This window comes from Neoarius graeffei, chromosome 18, assembly GCF_027579695.1.
Source record: "Neoarius graeffei isolate fNeoGra1 chromosome 18, fNeoGra1.pri, whole genome shotgun sequence".
In the NCBI taxonomy this organism is placed as follows: domain Eukaryota; kingdom Metazoa; phylum Chordata; class Actinopteri; order Siluriformes; family Ariidae; genus Neoarius; species Neoarius graeffei.
In genome coordinates, this window is record NC_083586.1 from 26,558,342 (window position 1) to 26,580,259 (window position 21,918).

A 21,918-nucleotide genomic window follows, 5' to 3' on the forward strand; every position below is an offset into this window, starting at 1 on the left:
AGGGGGATTATGTCGTGGTGATGTCTGTCCATCCCGGGAAGGGTACTCACCTTCTGGAATCAACTCCTCTCACAATTTTTGGAGGAATTTCACCAAACTTGACAGGATTCTTTGGTATATTTTGGTAATACGCATATTGCAATTTCGTTCAATTCAGTCGCATTTTACTAGAGTTATGGCAGAGCTTCCAGTAGGGGATATTGTGCTCTCGGAGTGCTCTTGTTGAGACAAAGCCAATGGAATAACACAAACTGTGACTTTTAGCATCTGTCTTTTAAAGTGGGATCTGTCTGTAAGCCCCAAACATTTCTTATGTTTGGAAATTTTGCACTTATTTTTTCCCCCTCTTGAGGACTCCATAAGACAGCTGTTCTTCTGTGGTGACTTCTGATATTTAGACAGAAAACAAGTTTTTGTGTCTGACAAATTTCATGAATTTATATATTTCACAGCTACCTCCTTCTTTCGGCTGACCCCGTTCAGGGTCACCACAGCGGATCTGTTCCGCATATTTGATTTGGCATAGATTTTACACCGGATGCCCTTCCTGACGCAGCCCTCCCTGATCTGTCCGGGCTTGGGACTGGCGCTAAATATGCACGGTCTTGTACAACCCCAGTGACTGGGTATTTTACCTCATCTGCATGTCTTTGAACTGTGGGGCAAACCAGAGCAACCAGAGGAAACCCACGTAGATATGGGGAGAACATGCAAACTCCACACAAAGGCTCCCGTCGGCCATGAGGTTCAAACCCGGAGCCTTCTTGCTGTGAGGCGGCAGTGCTAACCACTACACCACTGAGCATTTCATGGCTACTTAACTTTCCAGTTTATTTATTAAGCCACTACTGATCAGAAGGTTAGTGATTCAAGCCCTAGCACTGCCAAGCTTGGATATGCAAAGAAAGGAACGTATTATGTGACAGGCTTTGGGGGGGGGGGACCACTTAGCATAGACCCAGAAAGAGACACTTCTACTGAATGCTGCAAAAATTCTAAATTGTTGTTTACGGTAAAAGAATGAGGGGTTTTGCCTATTATTTCACACCACTTTGGAAAAAAAATCTTTCCAGTTGCCTACTTTCTGAATGTTGAATTACTTTTTAGGGTAAAAATGACTACATATTGAAAGCTGTTGTGCAATATTGTTGTCATGAGTGTTTATTGGTTTGCTTCTAGAAGTTATTTATAAATAAATGATAAACAAAAACCAAAAATTGAAGGAGGATATACGGTACTTTCTTTTTCCCAGGACTATATGAGTATGTCTGACCTTGTATTGTAGATGTTTTGTGTGTCGTACCTGCCCTAGCCAGGAGAGGATGGCAGTACACATGGGACAAGAAGACTAGCACAGATATGGGACTAGCATTTGAGGATTTCCTTGTAAATAAATAAGTGACAAATCATGAACATGCTGATCATTTCAAGGTGTGCGTGGTCTGCTGTGCCCGTTCCTCTGTTCTGATGGGTAGTGGGCTTGCACTGTCTGTTCAGCTAGAACTGGGCTATCAGAAACACTGGTTGCATAGTCTGCCGAGTGTGCTTTTTCTAGTGGTGACTACTTCAGTCAGCATACCCAATTGGCTTGTGTCTTATGTTATGTCTTGTGTTATGGACCCCTGTGTTTGGCAGTGGCTAAAAGTGAAACCAGGGTGAAGTTGACCCACTGTTCAAAAAGTTAAGTGAGTTCTTAGTGTCATTACCGTAAACGAATCTCTGAAATGCTCCCCATTACATTAATGACTGTAATTTTACACAACTACATCAGACAGACAGATAAAGTAAAAGTAAGATTAAAAAAAAATACAAATTTTACATCACTCAACGAAGGTGTCAATGACCAGTGGATGCTCCATCTCCTTCCCTTCACTTCCACACCCCACTATAGCGGAGTCATTAGAACGTTTCTGTAGAAACCACATACATACTCATGTTGTACTTAAAATCTGACGTGTGCAGTGTGAAAAAGAAGGAAGATAAATCCGTTCCTGATGTAGCGCCTGTGTTGTTCACAACCTTGTCGAATACAGAGTTCCACAAATGCACAAATTGGGGTCTGTTAAAGGAGAACTGAAGTCATTTTTAAACTTGCTTTATTTCTTAATTAACGTGTTATTCAGTGACGTTTTCGGTTTTAGTAACCTTATATCGTGACTCGTATTGACAGCTAATTGCAATTAAATATTATACTTATCGGCCTATTCGGTTTTTAGCCATGTTGAATTTAGTTCGTTTGGTCCACGGCAGGCGTCACTTATCCACGCGATCTTCACGAGACTTGTGCGAGGCTTCGAAATAGAGGTCTGCGCGGGACAGAATTTTCAGTCCCGCTCCCGCATTGTGCAGTCCCGCTCCCGCAAAGAATTATGATTTTCAGTCCCGCTCCCGCCCGCGCCTGCCATATTTTGTCCCGCTCCCGCCTGCAAATCCCGCATGATGCAGACGTTCGCGTTATTTCTCACGAAAGTTCTTGTCATTGGCTTGGGGAATTAAACATGCTGAGCTTAGCTGAGCTCTCCACTGACCAATCCTTCATCTAGCGCACGTAGCGAGGGTGCGCGTTGCCAGGCGGCATGCGCAGCTGAGGCCATTGTGAGCTTCACTAGAGGAGCTCTGCTCTTCTGCCATGATCAGAGATCTCAAACACGGAAGAGCGGAAAGGAATCGGAAACATACGCGCAATTAGACCACATCCGCAAATTTAGGCATCTTAAAATGTTTTTATTAATGCCAAATAAAATATCCAGCACAAATTATATACGATAGACATAAATTAATAATTTATAAATTTTATTTTAAACACGTTTTTAGTTAGCGGGACTGCAGCTTATCACCTCTCCCGCCCGCTCCCGCATTGTGCACTCCCCCTCCCGCCCGCGCCCGCAGTGAGCTTTCAAAATTTGTCCCGCACCGCACTGCTTTGCAGCGGGTCCCGCGGGACTCCCGCGGGAGTGCAGGGCTCTACTTCGAAACGTGAAGTGTCAGCCAGGTGTCAGTGCCGCCATTTTGAAAACTGTTTTCCAAACGAAGTATTGCACAAAAACGAGTTTAAATGATGATTACTGCCTACTTTTTTTCAAACTTTCCTGATTGCTATCAAAACAAACAAAACTTCTGGCTTGATTACATCAGCATTCGAAAGAGCACGCGCGCATCTTTTGATAACTTTGGCAGATGTTGGTCACATTTTGATTTCCGCTGTACGTTTTACTTCCATCCTACGATGTCTCGCACAGGTCTCAACGAATCTCATTTACAGCCATTGCTTTGACATATGGACTGATGTATTACAGAGCATATTTCAAACACTCATAACTTGCTATAGCAGTGACAAAATACTGCAGCAATCAAAAATGCATTCCTATATTTAATAAAATGAGATAAATAGAATTTTGAGGATAAAAAAATTTGCCTTCAGTTCTCCTTTAAACCTTTCCCCTTAGTCCCACTCAGTTTGGTCTCTCAGTACACCTGTCTGAAAGCCTGCTATGATAATGTTAGCAGCTGGCGTATACACCTGTAGCCAGGTCTCAGTGATTCACATTATTCCTGATATTCCCTTTAAAGCTAGACTGCCTTTCAGATTTTTCAAGTATAGGTCATAAAAAGAATTTTCCCCGACACCCAATTATTTTTGTTTAGTGGATCGAAAGCTACTGAATTAAAATCACAGACTTCCAATTTTATTTAATTTTATTTTTTAAAATAGAACAATTAATGAATTTAGGGCCATGTGGCTCTAAATTCTCCGCTATTTTTTCCTGCTTCACCATGACGCAGTACAAGATACTACGTCGTGCGTGATGATGTGGGCTTTCCTCGTTTGCACAAGGCATTGTGGGATACAAATTTGAAACAGGAGAGAAAAATAGAAGACGTGAGCGTGTGAAGGAAACGTGAAAGACCAACTACAGTAATGGAAAGCAAGAAGAAAAGACGTTATGTTCTATACGAAGGAAAGGAAACGCAGGACCAAACTAACAAATATCGGCGGTCAGCGAGAACCTTGGTGTGATCAGCTGTTCGTTTAGCGACAGAATGATGTGACTGTCAGTGTACGGTCAAGGTAAGCCTACGCATGCGCACACGGACTTCCTCTGTCTGCTTGACTGCATGAAGCGAGCCATTTCATGCACATTATTTGCTCAGGAATCCCCTCAAATTAAATAACTTCCCAGCCACAGAATGGCCTGGGGTGGGTTTTTTTTTTTTTGAGATATTGCAGAAATAAACATATATTACAATGACCAAATTTCAGAGGGAATTAAATTTCACCCGTTTTATGAAATCGAAAGGCCGTCTAGCTTTAATATTTTTCCATTGTTCCAAGTTCATCTATTGTATTAGCTAGAGACCACACATGCCACATGGTGACTGATGGGATGAATAGTTTAAACTGCCATTCGTTGCTCTGTTTTCATGCCAGCCCTGAACTCCTCCAGGATATGAAGGCAATCTCTGAGTAACAAAGCAGGTTCGCGTAGCACTATTAGCTGGTGTAGAGTGTCAACAACCTGAAATTTCGAAGCTGTGCATTTTTTTTTTGTGGTAAAGAAGAGTTACAAATAACCCTAAAAACAACACTGAGCCACACTAAAAATAACCAATTTAAAATAATAGGCTCAAGACCAGCGACTATAAGACAGAAAACTAAAGCACGCTACACAGAGCTGCTGCAACAGTCTGCCATTACTGTGGTGCCTACAGATGATTTGAGAACAGTGTTATCAAACTTTTGGCCATACGTGACCGCACCAGAGAACCAAAAAACAGAGCAATAATGCAGAAGATATCGGACGTTTTGGAGGGTTCAGACAGCTCAGAGGAATGTGCGTGCACTTAATTTGTCGGAAATCAGTTGTAATGGAGTGGCACGATGAAATGAAACCTCACATTTTCAAGCCGTGCACTTACGCTAAACAAGTCCTGAAGGCGAAACAATTGTCAAGCATACAATTCAGCCACACTTTGTGTTAAAGGAGATACGTAGAACCATGGCCTCACTTTTTGGTTATAAATGCCTTGAGACCTCAAGAATGGCACAGGAATAGTTTTAAGCGTTAACAATAAATCTAATATAGTAATTTTTACGAATGATTCATATAGGTAGCGGTCAGTGAATGACCTTGAGATCCGTAACGTCACAGCAGGAAGTCTATCGGTCTCATCGCCATTTCCGCTATACAGTACTAAAACACCAGAGCTGACTGCAACTCCGATCCTCCATTTTGAGCTAATTTATCGCCATGCCATGTAGATGTGTTGCTGGCCGGTGCAGCAACATGACAGAAGGTGGCTTTACGCTGCATTCATGGCCCAAGAATGTGCAAACTGCAAAGATTTGGACGCGTTTTGCGAGAAGTTCACGGGCACATTGGGCGCCTACGAAGTGGTCTCTCCTCTGCTCTGCACATTTTACTGAAGACTCGTATGAAACCTCCGATCTGTTGAGGAGCGTTGGGTATAAGCCCGTATTGAAAGAGGGTGCAGTACCAACAATTAAAGGAAAATAAAACTACAAGAAAAGGAAAGTAAGTTCAGTTGCACCAGTTCTTCCGGAGTGTGAGCTAAAACCTGGGACGGAACGGGATGTGACATATCGCTCAGGCAGTGACCTCCCTGCGGTTGTTGCTAAAACCGGTGACGTCCCATCCCGGGTTTTAGTAATCGCCTGAGCCGAGTAGTAATGGTGGAGTACACAGTATGGAGAAAATGGAGAATGAGTGGAGCAGCCGTCTGATTTCTCTGCTGGATATGCTCGTCTCAGCAGCAATATCTCGCCCTTACGTGGAAGAAGTGAATGAACGGAGAACTGAACGTCAGATTGTTTCAAAACACTCGGCCACAAGATCGGCCTTCAAGAAGTGAGAACACAGACGGGTAAGCTCCGACTCTCATTTGGATACAAAACAACAAAAACACCACCACTCGTTGTTTCCCTGCGTTTAGATTAATCCATGTAACTTGTATTGTGTGTTTAAGTTAGCGGTATAAGATTATTTAATTTGCTTCAGAATGTGATTGTCTCAGTTCATCTGATTATTTAATGAGCCTTTTACATTTTATCAGTGAAAATGCATGCATGTACGCTGCATAAGTTATAACACCTCTCCTGTTTTAACGAGAGTCAGCCCACAATCAGTGAAGTCAAATCAGTCTTAGTTGAGCGAGTCGGTAATGGGATTTCTTACTTTCACCATAAATTTTTATTTATATGACTTTGGTCTATAGCTGTCAAAGACCTTGGCCTTAAAACCGGTTCCCGCTGTGACGTCACGCGCTCAGGGCTGGCTGGCTCAGCGGGGCAGCTCGAACGCCAACTTTGCGGTCGGTTTTAACTCTCAAAAATATTTTTTTTATTCCCATTTATGCAGCATACAAGAGTCAAGGATGGAAATACTATCCACTCAGAAATTTATTTAAAAATAAAGGTTTTGTGTATCTCCTTTAAGCATGTAAACCCCCCCCCCCCCCCCCAAAAAAAAAAAAAAAAAAACGAAGTGCAGTAAGGGTTTGCTATGATGTAGCTCAAAAGTGAATTGATCTACTAATTATTTGGCAGCATCACAATGCTCCAAAAATCATGCCGCTTCATAATAATAAAGAAGATCAAATATGATTTCAGTGACTTTGTCCATGGCGTGATTGTTGGTGCCGGGTGGGCTGGTCTGAGTAATTCAGAAACTGTTGATCTCCTAGAATTTTTACACACAATAGTCTTTACACAGAATAGTGCTAAAATAAAGGCATGGGGAATGTTTTCTTGGCATACACTGTTCCCCTTTAACACCAATCAAACATTGTTTGAGTGCCACAGCCTGAGTATTGTTGCTGACCCCTTCCTTTTCTTTATGGCCAGTTTATCGGTTATGTCCAGTATGATAATGCACCATGCCACAAAGAGCAAGCTGCCTTCAACTGGTTCCGTGAACATGACCGTGAGTTCAGTGTACTTCAGTAGGGGATCAGGTAGGGCTGTGCAATATGGGAAAAAATGAATATCCTGATACATTTTCTCCATTTCACGATATACGATATATATCTCGATATATTGAAATCTCCTCTAAATCTATGAACCCCATGAAATCTAACTTTTACTCTTTACTGTTTTCACTCCAATCCCTGCAGATTAAATAACATTCTTGGTTAACTTTACAGGTGGTTTTCAACAACACATTTTAAATTTTCATGTTGGTAATTAATCACAATTGAATTGAAATAAGACTATTTTTATTCAACAAAGATGTGGCACAAACTGCAAAAACAATCTTGAAAATTGCAACAAAGGGGCAAAACAATACAGAGCTGCTCAGAGCTCAAACCAATAAAGTGCAGCTCAACACTGAGAAAGACATTTAGCCTAAATAAGAAAAGTGCTCATTCATTAAATTATTTAAAAAAAATAGATCTCCAAGCTATTAACCTGACTACTGAGAACCACTGGAACATTCACAATAGAGAGAGAGATTGAGGGAGAGAGAGAGAGATCTGCAAAACATAACTTTTCTCTTTGCACACTTTTGAACTGAATGTTTTCTGGCTCTGCCTCTCAGATGTGCATAATTCTGGCTGCTGCCTTTCGTGATGACAGGGTTTTTTTGCACACTTTACAAACTGGCATTTGCTGTTCCACGTCCTCCTCGCGATATCCAAAAAAACGCCAGATGACTGACCCCTTACTAGTTCTTTTAGGAACCAATTCGTCCGCTTCCATTTTTAATTTGTCGCTGAAATTGACAGAGCTTACACGGTAGCCTATGCAAAATCAGCGATTGCACGAACCGAGTCAGCGCTGTAAACCGGACCCAGGAAATCTTCCCCGCAGTGTTGCCAGATACTGCTGACGTTTTCCAGCCCAAAATATGTTCAAAACCCGCCAAAACGCACTTAAAACTGCCCAATCTGGCAACACAACCGAAACTAGAAAATCTTCCCGGAAGTTCCTTTCAGCACCGAGATGTCGCCCGGGATTAGTTGGCGAGTGCGTGACGTTATTGTTTTCTTTACCCTTAGGCAGCCTCTCACGTTACTGCCTGAGGGACAGGGAGAAAACCACTGGAAAATGTTTTAAACAAACACGAAACGAACGCAAGTCAGAAGATGACCATAAAATACTCGATAGTTACGATATAATAATTTTATGTATCGCACACAGAATTTTCGGCGATATATCGAATATATTCGATATATCGCACAGCCCTAGGATCAGGACACTTCGTCCAATGACCATTTTGTCCAAAGCCTTTTTCATAGGCATTATCAGTTATTTTATACGTGGTGACAATATGTGCGACAAGATTGAGGAAAAAAAAAAAACAGAAACCAAGAACAGGAAACAGAATCTGAAAACCAGGGAATCGACATGGAAGAATAAGGCTTGGTAATGTGCACTGACGTGACGTAATACTTCACAAGGAACATGCGTTTTCTCAGTCTTTATATAGGCACGCTGATGCCTCTTGATCATGTACAGGTGAGCGAGAGTCTGCTTGGAGCGCGCCCAAGAATCCTGCAGGTGCGTGCGCCAAAGCGCACAGGACTGACACCCACATAATAGTCGGGGCCCCAAAAAAGGATATCTGGCAAGTGCAAGTTGTGCAAGTATAGATTTTCTATGTAATTTGATTTAATAAAAATGATCTCTCCCCACAAGCGGCCCCAGCCGAACGCACCCAAAGTTGACACTCGCCGATTCCCATCGTTTCCGGTTTCGTTTTCATTTTGCAATGGCGGCCCCCAACATGCACGAGGAAGGAGTTTTTGTCGAATGTTTCTTGGATTTTCCATGAATACTAGGTAGGAACCCATCATTTTGAGCGCACTCGGCGAGAAAGGCGAGTCTGGGGCGATGTGTTTTGCTTCGGTCAAATTCCATCGAGAATTCCTCCTTTTTTTCGAACAAACACATACCTGAAATATAAAATAATTGATAGTGTAATGATAGTCAGGGATGAAAGTCTTCCGGATTTACCTGGAAATCCGGATATTTGACAAAACTCTTGAAAATCTCTGGTTTTCCGAATAGAGAAATTTATTTTTCGGATTTTTCACGTTCCTAGATGCGGCGTAATACTTCGCATCATCCTTGCATGGGCGCAGTCCTTAAATAACCCAAACATAGTTCATTGATTAAAGACAGGTGTTCTTTGTTAACGCCGCGCACGCCCAAGGCGGTGCATGAGCTAAGGCGCGCAGGACTGATACCGTTCTGCGCAACACGATCGCACTAGAAAGCATGTTCAAGCTGCCCGTGTAGCTGCAGTCTTTTTAGTTGCGAGTTACAAGTATTTCTTCTTGTGTTAATAATTCGCCATGTCAAAACAAGCAAAACTTTCCTCCTTCTTTCGACATGAAGAGAGGTAAGCAATTTATTATATATTTTTTCCATCAAAGTTGTATTTTGTGGCTTCGAAGCTAAGTTTTAGTGCCGTTTCTAGAACACAACATCAAGAAAACGTGGAAGAAACAGCAATAATGGAAGAGCCGGTTTCTAAGCTGCCTAAAACTAGCAATGGTGATTATTTTTTGTTACATAATGCACTCAGGCTGCCAGTCAGTGTGTGACCCCCCCCCCCCTTTGAAAACTCCTCGCTACGCCCCTGATTTACATGAGAAATTTGGTATTCATTGGTGTGTTTAAATTTACAGACAATACAAACTAATGTAAACAATCGGCTTCAACTCGCATAAATATGAATTGGAAATTTTTAGTTCACTTTAGCTTCTGCAAACGCACAACTCTACTAAAAGATTGATAAACGAGGCTCAATGTCCCCAACATTGAACCCTGAAAGCTTTAGAAACTCTAACAGACCTTTACTTTTACAGGACTGTGTTGGGATTTTGCTGAGTTTACCGTCAACTGTCAGATTTTTTTTTCAAAGTAATGAACTGTGTAGCAGGAAAATCACCGCGTTTTCTAAACGCGCTCCTGAAAATTACTCATTAACTAGGGGAATTAAACTTGATGTTTTTGACATGTTAATCATTAATGTACATGAAAGAAAAAGGCTTAAAAGTTATAACTTGTTTAATGAAAATAAGTACTAAAATGCACTAGAGTGCAGGGGTTTGCGTGTTGTTATTAAAATATTTTCGGGGGACGTTACCCCCCCCATCTTAGTTTGACTTTCAAAAGTTCAGGGGTTTTTTTCTTTGCTCCACTTTCATCTCTAGATAGTGTAATGAAATAATTGATTTCATCCAAAAAGGCTTTGGATGAAATGACCTGTAGCCTTACCATTACAGTCAGTTTATTTGCATCATGCTTTTAACAACAGACATTGTCGCAAAGCAGCTTTACAGAAAAATAAAGACTTGAAACATATGAACTGATATCCCTAATAAATTCATTTACCCCCAATGAGCAAGTCTGTGGCAAGACGACACAAGGAAGAAACCTTGAGAGGAACCAGACTCAAAAGGGAACCCATCCTCATTTGGGTGATAAGTTAGTGTGATTATAAATAAATAACTTGCTTCAAAAGCTATCCCCTATATAGTCACAAAGTACAAGTGTGTAACCAGGAAAATCATGATAGTTTCAGAATGAAGTCTATTTTGTTGAAGTTACTAACTGTTCATTGATGGAAATAACTGCAGTCCTAAAGTTCTCATGGTGATTGTAGTCCTCAGCGATCGTAGCAAAACTGTAAGTGTCCAGAGCCGTCTTCTAAGCGTGTCTTTCGACTGTCCATGTGAGGCCGTCCTCTACAGGAGCGATGTGATGAGGACTCCAGCCAGAAGTAGGGCATCAGGATGGATCGAGCAGGATCATTCACCAGATCTGAAACCGATACACCTTTGGGATGTGGTAGAATGGAAGATTTCCCTTCAAGAATGTGCAGCTGACAAATGCATCAGTTATGCGATGCAGCCATGCCAGCATGGAACATTATCGCAAACAAATGTTTTCAATATCTTGTGGAATCCATGCCACAAAAAATTGAGGCTGTTCTGAGAGCAAAGGGGGTTCTCCCAGTATTAAGCTAGTGTTCTGAATAAAGTGACTGTATAGAGATAAGCAGTATAAAGTTCTTAATATTCCTTTTACTCAGGAATGATTTTCATCTTGCGTCTAGCCACTCTAAGAGTAAGGCCGGATTTATGGAGTATGGAGATGGTTGGTCCTTCCAGCAGGTCTTTCATGTCTGTGAAGGACTTCTGAAGCTCCATTGTGAGCTTGGTCTTTCATTTCATAATGTGTTTGTGGGACTATTCAAAGCTTTAGAAATAGTTTTATACCCTTGGCCAGAGCTATCTCAACACAAATTGATCATGAATATGTATGGGGAGTTACTTGGACTTCATGGCTTGGTTTTTGTTCTGACATGCCCTGTGAACTGTGGGACCTTGTATACGCACACACGTGCCTCGAAATCATGTCCTTAGCTTTAATACTTCAGTTTTTAATAACTTTGTAAAAATTTCTCAAACATTTTTTGCTTTGTCATTATGGATTACTTTTTTTTTTATAGACTACTGGCCAAATAGGCAAATTAATTCCATTAATTAAACAAGTGTCGCCAGGCAAAACAACCCTCGCCGGGTAGATTTTATGATGAATATGAAGGAAGATATCGCGAAAAAAATAGGTACCCTTTGGGGACATGTGGCTACTGCTTATAAATAAAATTATCTGATACCATGTCCATACAATAAATATACAGTGGTGCTTGAAAGTTTGTGAACCCTTTAGAATTTTCTATATTTCTGCATAAATATGACCTAAAACGTCATCAGATTTTCACACAAGTCCTAAAAGTAGATAAAAAGAACCCAGTTAAACAAATGAGACAAAAATATTATACTTGGTCATTTATTTATTGAGGAAAATGATCCAATATTACATATCTGTGAGTGGCAGAAGTCTGTGAAACTTTGCTTTCAGTATCTGGTGTGACCCCCTTGTGCAGCAATAACTGCAACTAAAGGTTTCCGGTAACTGTTGATCAGTCCTGCACACCGGCTTGGAGGAATTTTAGCCCGTTCCTCCGTACAGAACAGCTTCAACTCTGGGATGTTGGTGGGTTTCCTCACATGAACTGCTCGCTTCAGGTCCTTCCACAACATTTCCATTGGATTAAGGTCAGGACATTGACTTGGCTATTCCAAAACATTAACTTTATTCTTCTTTAACCATTCTTTGGTAGAACGACTTGTGTGCTTAGGGTCGTCGTCTTGCTGCATGACCCACCTTCTCTTGAGAATCAGTTCATGGACAGATGTCCTGACATTTTCCTTTAGAATTCGCTGGTAGAATTCAGAATTCATTGTTCCATCAATGATGGCAAGCCGTCCTGGCCCAGATACAGCAAAACAGGCCCAAACCATGATACTACCACCACCATGTTTCACAGATGGGATAAGGTTCTTATGCTGGAATGCAGTGTTTTCCTTTCTCCAAACATAACGCTTCTCATTTAAACCAAAAAGTTCTATTTTGGTTTCATCTGTCCACAGAACATTTTTCCAATAGCCTTCTGGCTTATTCACGTGATCTTTAGCAAACTGCAGACGAGCAGCAATGTTCTTTTTGGAGAGCAGTGGCTTTTCTCCTTGCAACCCTGCCATGCACACCATTGTTGTTCAGTGTTCTCCTGATGGTGGACTCATGAACATTAACATTAGCCAACGTGAGAGAGGCCTTCAGTTGCTTAGAAGTTACCCTGGGGTCCTTTGTGACCTCGCCGACTATTACATGCCTTGTTCTTGGAGTGATCTTTGTTGGTCGACCACTCCTGGGGAGGGTAACAATGGTCTTGAATTTCCTCCATTTGTAAACAATCTGTCTGACTGTGGATTGGTGGAGTCCAAACTCTTTAGAGATGGCTTTGTGACCTTTTCCAGCCTGATGAGCATCAACAACGCTTTTTCTGAAGTCCTCAGAAATCTCCTTTGTTCGTGCCATGATACACTTCCACAAACATGTGTTGTGAAGATCAGACTTTGATAGATCCCTGTTCTTTAAATAAAACAGGGTGCCCACTCACACCTGATTGTCATCCCATTAATTGAAAACTCCTGACTCTAATTTCACCTTCAAATTAACTGCTAATCCTAGAGGTTCACATACTTTTGCCACTCACAGATATGTAATATTGGATCATTTTCCTCAATAAATAAATGACCAAGTATAATATTTTTGTCTCATGTGTTTAACTGGGTTCTCTTTATCTACTTTTAGGCCTTGTGTGAAAATCTGATGATGTTTTAGGTCATATTTATGCAGAAATATAGAAAATTCTAAAGGGTTCACAAACTTTCAAGCACCACTGTCACATATATATTTACTCTATGAGGCAGTAGACACAAAAATGAAGCGTAATCCAAAAATGAGCAATTTAAAAATCACAGAAGTAAAATATACCAAGTGTCTGTGCTTTATATTATTCTATTCTTACCTCTTACAGTTTTCTAAACTGAAACCTCCGAACCGAGGCTGACATACACACGCTGTCGCCATGACCAGAACTCTTATTTCCTGGAAATGGCCCGGCGCTAGAGCTCAGTGGAACGCAGTTTCCCTCTGTAATAAGCAAAAACATGTCTGAAAGCGATTTCTTTAGTCTAGTCCATTTATTTCGAATGGTGAACCGAATTGTATACACTCACCGGCCATTTTAATTGGAACATGTGTATGCGCATGCGCAGTGCACAATCGTTACACTTTTGCATTCTTACAGCACGATGACGTCGTAGCTAGCGACTCTATATTTGGCGGTAGCCACAACAAAAACGATTTTGATCTTTTTGGTGACCTTGACCGGATTACCCTCAAAATGTTGGAGGTTCTATTTGAGACCAATGCCCATCTATCCTGAAAGTTTCATGAAGATTGACCCCGTAATATCGTTGACAAAAAAACAAAGAAACCTGACCAAAAACAAAACCTCGCCCCACTTACTCCGTAGCGGGCAAGGTAATAAAAATCTATAATGCATTAAAAAGTGCCTATATATTATGCATACAACACTTCGAACCATGGGGTGGATGGGCTACAACCACATCAGGTTCTACTCCCATCAGCCAAGAACAGGAATCTGAGGCTGTAGTGGGCATAACACGGGCTCTCCAGAAGTCAAGTCATTCCATTCCAGAAAGGTTAGATGAACCTATGCCTGGTGATTGTGTTCCCAGTAAACTGTGTAAACTCTAGAGACCGTTGTGCATGAAAATTCCAGTTTCTGTAATACACGTACCAAACCATCTGGTACCAACATCCATACCACGGTCAGAGTTACCAAGATCTTCAACGGAAAAGCTCTTCACCTGGCTCCTGCATGATTTTATGCATTGCACTTCTGCAGTAAGATTGGCTGATTTGGGTAATTGCATGAATGTGCAGGTGTACGTACAGGTCTTCCTACTAAAGTGATCAGTGAGTGTATATACTAAACATTGCTAAACACCCATCTCCTTGGTTAATGAGTCTGGTTCCTTCTTTACTTATGTCCTAGCCACAGGCTGAGTCCAAGGTGAATGGCACTGCCCTGTCATCTCCCTCTACTGCCTCCCAGAGATCTGACACCAGCCTGGCCTCACTGCATGTGGCCACAAGCCAAACCACAGAGACTATGGGTAAATCTCCCTAAAAATTTAACTTTGAAATTAAGTAGCTTCTGGATCGTCTAATTAAATAAGATTTAATTTCACTCTGCTATTACATAAGCAAATTATTATGTATGTAAACTATCACTTTTTTAAAGTACTTTATACAGTGGTGCTTGAAAGTTTATGAACCCTTTAGAATTTTCTATATTTCTGCATAAATATGACCTAAAACATGATCAGATTTTCACACAAGTCCTAAAAGTAGATAAGAGCAATTCCAGCGTTATGGACGTGACACTTGAACTCAAAATGGCAACAAATGACCCAGTGCATGTTTTATTGTCTCCCAGTATTTAAACAGGTGTTGCATATTTTAAGGCTGTACCATACTGGAGAAGTGATAGAACAAGAACAATTCCCATAGTACATCTAGGGCATGCCAGAAAATGCCAATAAAAGATGCGTTATGGATGTGACAGAAAGAGTATCACTTTTCTTGGGTGACTGTACATTTTTATCAAACTCTGTGAAATTGTAAACCTAATGTCGAAATGGAGATATCCGTTTGATAGAGGGGTCCAAGGTGAATATTAAAAAATCTTTGTTTAAAATATTTTGTATTTCATGCAGAGTTTCGGAAAGAAAAGTCAGCGTTATGGATGTGACGCGTCTGAAATAGACATGGCGTATGTTTAGAAAATCAGCAATTTAACCACCATAACCCTTTGAAAAACTCTCTAAATATCAGCTAAAACTATCAAAGTTCTTAAATAATATTTAGGATGGCTATTGTTTTGCTGTTTTGTGGATTTTAGCATACATTTCTGTGGCTTGTGGCAATAATATAGAATTGTACATGATCAAAGTTGATTTTAGCTTGGGGTTTACATTATAAGAAAGAAAGACTGACAGTGACATATTAGGTTGGTTACAAATTGGTTCAACTTATTCACATCTGTAAAATACAGGCCTAGGTGATATCTCTGGGAGTGGTTTTGATGTATTACATGTTGCTTTATTTTTGCATGGTGAGGTTGACATTTACATGGAATTGCCCATAAAGAGAACCCAGTTAAACAAATGAGACAAAAATATTATACTTGGTCATTTATTTATTGAGGAAAATGATCCAATGTTACATATCTGTGAGTGGCAAAAGTATGTGAACCTCTAGGATTAGCAGTTAATTTGAAGGTGAAATTAGAGTTGGGTGTTTTCAGTCAATGGGATGGCAATCAGGTGTGAGTGGGCACCCTGTTTTATTTAAAGAACAGGGATCTATCAAAGTCTGAGCTTCACAACACATGTTTGTGGAAGTGTATCACGGCACGAACAAAGGAGATTTCTGAGGACCTCAGAAAAAGTGTTGTTGATGCTCATCAGGCTGGAAAAGGTGACAAAACCATGTCTGAAGAGTTTGGACTCCACCAATCCACAGTCAGACAGATTGTGTAGAAATGGAGGAAATTCAAGACCACTGTTACCCTCCCCAGGAGTGGTCGACCAACAAAGATCACTCCAAGAGCAAGGCGTGTAATAGTCGGCGAGGTCACAAAGGACCCCAGGGTAACTTCTAAGCAACTGAAGGCCTCTCTCACATTGGCTAATGTTAATGTTCATGAGTCCACCATCAGGAGAACACTGAACAACAATGGTGTGCATGTCAGGGTTGCAAGGAGAAAGCCACTGGTCTCGTCTGCAGTTTGCTAAAGATCATGTGGACAAGCCAAAAGGCTATTGGAAAAATGTTTTGTGGACGGATGAGACCAAAATAGAACTTTTCGGTTTAAATGAGAAGCGTTATGTTTGGAGAAAGGAAATCACTGCATTCCAGCATAAGAACCTTATCCCATCTGTGAAACATGGTGGTGGTAGTATCATGGTTTGGGCCTGTTTTGCTGCATCTGGGCCAGGACGGCTTGCCATCACTGATGGAACAATGAATTCTGAATTATACCAGCGAATTCTAAAGGAAAATGTCAGGACATCTGTCCATGAACTGAATCTCAAGAGAAGGTGGGTCATGCAGCAAGACAACGACCCTAAGCACACAAGTCGTTCTACCAAAGAATGGTTAAAGAAGAATAAAGTTAATGTTTTGGAATGGCCAAGTCAAAGTCCTGACCTTAATCCAATGGAAATGTTGTGGAAGGACCTGAAGCGAGCAGTTCATGTGAGGAAACCCACCAACATCCCAGAGTTGAAGCTGTTCTGTACGGAGGAATGGGCTAAAATTCCTCCAAGCCGGTGTGCAGGACTGATCAACAGTTACCGCAAACGTTTAGTTGCAGTTATTGCTGCACAAGGGGGTCACACCAGATACTGAAAGCAAAGGTTCACATACTTTTGCCACTCACAGATATGTAATATTGGATCATTTTCCTCAATAAATAAATGACCAAGTATAATATTTTTGTCTCATTTGTTTAACTGGGTTCCCTTTATCTACTTTTAGTACTTGTGTGAAAATCTGATGATGTTTTAGGTCATTTTTATGCAGAAATATAGAAAATTCTATAGGGTTCACAAACTTTCAAGCACAACTGTATATGCAGAGTGAGGGGGGGGCCTTTGGGGGTTAGGCTGTGCAATCACTCTGCGATTTTTTCAGGAAGGTTTTTCACTAGGTTTTGGAATGTGGCTGTGGCTGACTTGAACTTTCAGCCACAAGAGAATTACTGAGGTTGGGTGAGGAGGCCTGGCATGCATTTGGCATTCCAGTTCATCCCCAAGGTGTTCAGCGGATTTGACATCAGGTTTGTGTGCAGGTTACTGGAGTTCTTCCAACCCTAACCTTGGCAAACCATGTCTTTACGGAGCTCACTTTGTGCACAGGGGCATTATCATACCGGAACAGGTTTGAACCTGCAAGTGCATTTCTGCAGTCATCTGCGGTTTCTGGTTTGAATGTGTGTTGATGTTCTTGAAGGGAGTCACATCACCTATTCACTGGCTAATGTAACCAGTCCCTGATGCTGTGTATTTCTTTAAATTTGTAGTGTGGTTGTATGTAGCAGCGTCTATGAGTATGTTCCAGTCTGTGTTGAAAACAGTCCTAAAGTGTTGAGATGGCTCCCTCAGACCACTTTCTCACTTATTTTAGAACCGGTTTGGCACGTATAAGGAGGAATCTGTATACTGGGATTAGCAGAACAGAGATATGGTTTGAGCAGCCGAAGTGGGGACAGGGTGTGGCCGTGTGAGTACTGTGAATGTTGATGTAAAGTCAAAATCCCTTCCATGCCAGGATCTGGTCTTCCCAGGCAGTCTCCTATCCCAGTACTAACCCATTCTTTGAGGTGCATGGGTGCGGCACCGATCTCCGTTTCCATAGCCCTCGGCCTCTTGCCTTATACAGCTAGGGTTACAGTGGGGGGCTAGTCCTCTGGTAACCGCAGACTTCCCTTACCAAACGTGCCAGATGGCAGTAGGTACCATTTTTATAATGGTCTTTGGTATGACCTGACCGTGAGTAGAACTCACGATCTTCCGATCAAGAGGCGGACGCGCTAACCACTAGGCCAGCTCGCGGTTTGTTGATGTAAACTAGGCCTAGAATATTTGTTCTATGGGTTGTGCAGTCAACATGCTGGTAGTATTTTGGCAGCACTAATTTCAGGTTCAAGTCCATGGCGACAATGAAGAATCTGTCACGGTGTGCTGGCTGTAGGTTATTGACAGCCCTGTAGTGTTCATTTAGCCTTTCCCTTGTGTTGCCCCTAGTGGGACTGTACATCACAACAGTGAGCATGGTGATAGTCTTTTGGGAAGTAGTATGGCCGGAACATCAGTCATGAACTCCACCAGCAATGGATATTAGTTCAATACCACTGTAGCATTCCTGCACCATTTGTTGTTGGTGTAAACACACAAACCACCACCATGAGTCTTAGCAAAGAGTGCAGTTATCCTGTCCATGCAGTATGTAGTTAAGGCCAATTTATGCTGACAACGCAGTCCTCGCAGATGGCGTCGCAGATGGCGTCTGCGAAGCCCCCCCCCTTCGCAGACGCTCTGCGCGCACCTCCCAAAAATTGTGACCACCGCAGAAGCCTCGCAGACAGCGTCGCAGACAAGAGGGCTCTGATTGGTCCACTCTACATTTGCTGTACACGCACTTCCGCTTCCCTACTTTCCTGGTTTGGTTTGTTTTCACTACCGCCATTTTTAAAAACACGAGCGAAGATGGAGCAGCACGAAGAGCGGTTGATCGAGGAAGTGAGGAAGTACGTACATCTATACGACTCCAGTTCTAGTCATTATAAGCAACCGGAGGATAAACACTCCACTAACCACACCCACCAACTACTCCTAGCGATTTCGCGACTTCGCGCCCCCTTGCGTTGTGGCGGTGAATAACATCGCGCACGCCTATTACTCCCCGCTCAACGATAAATTACAACTGTCTGCGAAAAGCTATCTGCGAATGCCTTGTCGCAAGAGCATGCAGAGACCCTTAGTCCTCTTAGCACAATAGGGGCATTCAGAACACGGGCATTGAGCTATGGTTCCATGAGGACTGAAACGGAGCAGTCTCTGAGTTCATGCTCACAGTTAAGTTCAGTTTATTATTGACGAGGCAAACGTTGAACAGGAGAGTGGACGGTGCAGCTGGGGTTAGCCTTTAGCCTAGCATGGATGCATGCTACCTTGCCACGTTTTTAAACCTTGCACACCAGTTTTAGCGCCCACTATACCATCCAGTGGCATCAGGCATCCGTGGCATCCTCGGTCCTGGGACCTGGTTCGCATAGCAGCTTGAGTTTGCATAGCTCTTGCCACAGTCCATCTTTTATTTTTGCTGAGCTTTGTTTTCCAACGTTCATTAAAAGTTGCAAAATTCCTCCTTTGCATTTAACCCATCTGAAGCAGTGAACACATATGCATACAGAAGTGAGCATTGAGCACACACACATGCCCAGAGCAGTGGGCAGCTATGCTACAGCACCCGGGGAGTAGTTGAGGTTTAGGTGCCTTGCTCAGGGACACTTCAGCCATGATCATGAGTGTTCATTCACTCAACTCCCTTCACATTTTTCCTGCCGGTTCCGGGAATCAAACCAGTGACCCTTGTGGCCCAAGGCTGCTTCTCTAACCTACCATGGCCATATATTTTTTGCTAATTGCATAATATGCAAAACTTGACTGTGGAACTAAATCTCACTCACTCACTCACTCACCCTGACGCCTGTAGGTCAGCTGGCTGCGTCTATCTTGAGCACGCTTCATCCACCACCGGCTTGCTAAGCATGTCGCGGCTTTGCCAGACAAACAACCATTCACACACACGTTCACACCTATGGGAAATTTAGAGTAGCCAGTTAACCTAGCAGCATGTCTTTGGGCTGTGGGAGGAAACCTCCTGGTGGCACCTGGAGGAAACCCCATACGGACACGCGGAGAACATGCAAACCCTGTGGAACTAAATAATTATCAAAAACATGTTGACATTTCTAAACAATATGCCCACCGCAAGTAAATAAACTCTAATGAGGCGGAGAATTCTGTGGATTTGAACAAAACTTGAAAGGCCTGTGAAGGACACAATTCTGAGGTCACGTGCACGATTTGGAGCATGGTCATATGCAGGGGGTGGAGCTAAGGTCAGATGATTGTTTGTCAAGAACTGTAAGTCTGATCAAGCTGAAATTTGGTACAGTGCATCGATGTTAGTGGAATTTTAATGATCTAATTATTTTTAAAAATCATGGCTGCCCTCGGCCAATCAGGTTTCAGCAAGCATTTGTCAGTTATCATCACGACTTGAATGGGTTTGCGTAGGAACCCACTACTATCTGATCTCTCACTCAAATTGACCACCGGGGTGCACGGTTTGTGTTTGTGCCCACAAACGAGCATGTTTCTTGTAAAAATCAGGTGCAGAAAGAAATGTCTTTGTTTCTTATTTTGTTGCTGCTGATATTTAAAAGAAAAAAGTTTTTTGCCCACACACCCACTTATATTTATGATGATTTGCATGATATGCAAAACCTGTATTTGCAAACTCCCAGCACGAATTAGAAAAAAGTTGAGATGGTCTGGAAAATGCACAGATACAAAAAGAAAGCAGTGATTTTCTAAATTTACCTTGAATTGTATTTTATTTCAGACAGTACGGTACGAACCCAAGATGTTTCGTGTTTCGTCTGGTCAACTTCATTTCGTTTGTTAATATACATCCATTCCTGCATTTCACGCCTGCAACACATTCCAAAAAATGTTGGGACGGGGCAATTTAGGGCGAGTAATGAGGTAAAACAATTAAATAATGATTAAGCATGCACCGATACCGATACTGGCATCGGCCCCGATACTCCACTAATATACTCATACTCGTACTTGTCAAACAGTTGCCGATCCCATGAACCGATACCAGTGCCGATCCCATGCGCCGATACCAATGTTCCCCGCAGCGCTTTTTGTTCCATTCGAGAGAGAAAAAAAAACTGAAGCATTGTTGAGCTCAGGCTTGAGCATAATATGATAGGCTATACCATGCGCCGATAGTGTTCCGTGAAGCGCCTTTTGCCAGCGTCCGTTCGAGGAAAAAAAGCCTCTCCCAGGAAAAAAATTGTAAATCTCAAGCATTGAGCGTAGGCTAATTTCGTCAGAAGACAAAAAAAATTGTTCGACAACAACCCATTTTTCCATGACGAAGATGTGTTTGCGTAGTCATGAAACAGTGCCGTCACAACATCTTTCCCCAACACTGTCATTTTAAACATCTCTCCACACTCCACTCCCTTTCGCTGCCATACGCAGATAGGCCTACGCCAAGATCCCCAACGTTGTCCTTTTTTAATGTTGGCTATTCGCCTAGGTAAGGGTTTTGTAGGACAGGCTACTCACTAACAAACAAATGAAAATCGGATTTTTGTATAGGTGAATCCAACCGGGGGCGGCACGGTGGTGTAGTGGTTAGCGCTGTCGCCTCACAGCAAGAAGGTCCGGGTTCGAGCCCCGTGGCCGGCGAGGGCCTTTCTGTGTGGAGTTTGCATGTTCTCCCCATGTCCGCGTGGGTTTCCTCCGGGTGCTCTGGTTTCCCCCACAGTCCAAAGACATGCAGGTTAGGTTAACTGGTGACTCTAAATTGAGCGTAGGTGTGAATGTGAGTGTGAATGGTTGTCTATGTGTCAGCCCTGTGATGACCTGGCGACTTGTCCAGGGTGTACCCCGCCTTTCGCCTGTAGTCAGCTGGGATAGGCTCCAGCTTGCCTGCGACCCTGTAGAAGGATAAAGCGGCTACAGATAATGAGATGAGATGAGATGAGATGAATCCAACCGGCAGAGTTTTTAAGTACAAGTCCAACCGGGAGAGTTTAAGAGTGAGAGAGAGAGCTTTAAGAAATGGCTGATTGAGTT

The 21,918-nt window shown here is 42.3% G+C and overlaps 1 protein-coding gene across 4 annotated transcripts in view; it reads left to right on the top strand.

Moving 5' to 3' along the window:
* dmd (dystrophin) overlaps positions 1–21,918 on the top strand; it is a 509,910-nt gene that overhangs the window by 464,850 nt on the left and 23,142 nt on the right. For all 4 annotated transcript variants that reach the window (XM_060898614.1, XM_060898611.1, XM_060898612.1 and 1 more), the window contains one exon: positions 14,463–14,583. In XM_060898614.1, coding sequence (XP_060754597.1) covers positions 14,463–14,583 — 121 coding nt within the window. The remainder of the gene's footprint in view (positions 1–14,462; positions 14,584–21,918) is intronic.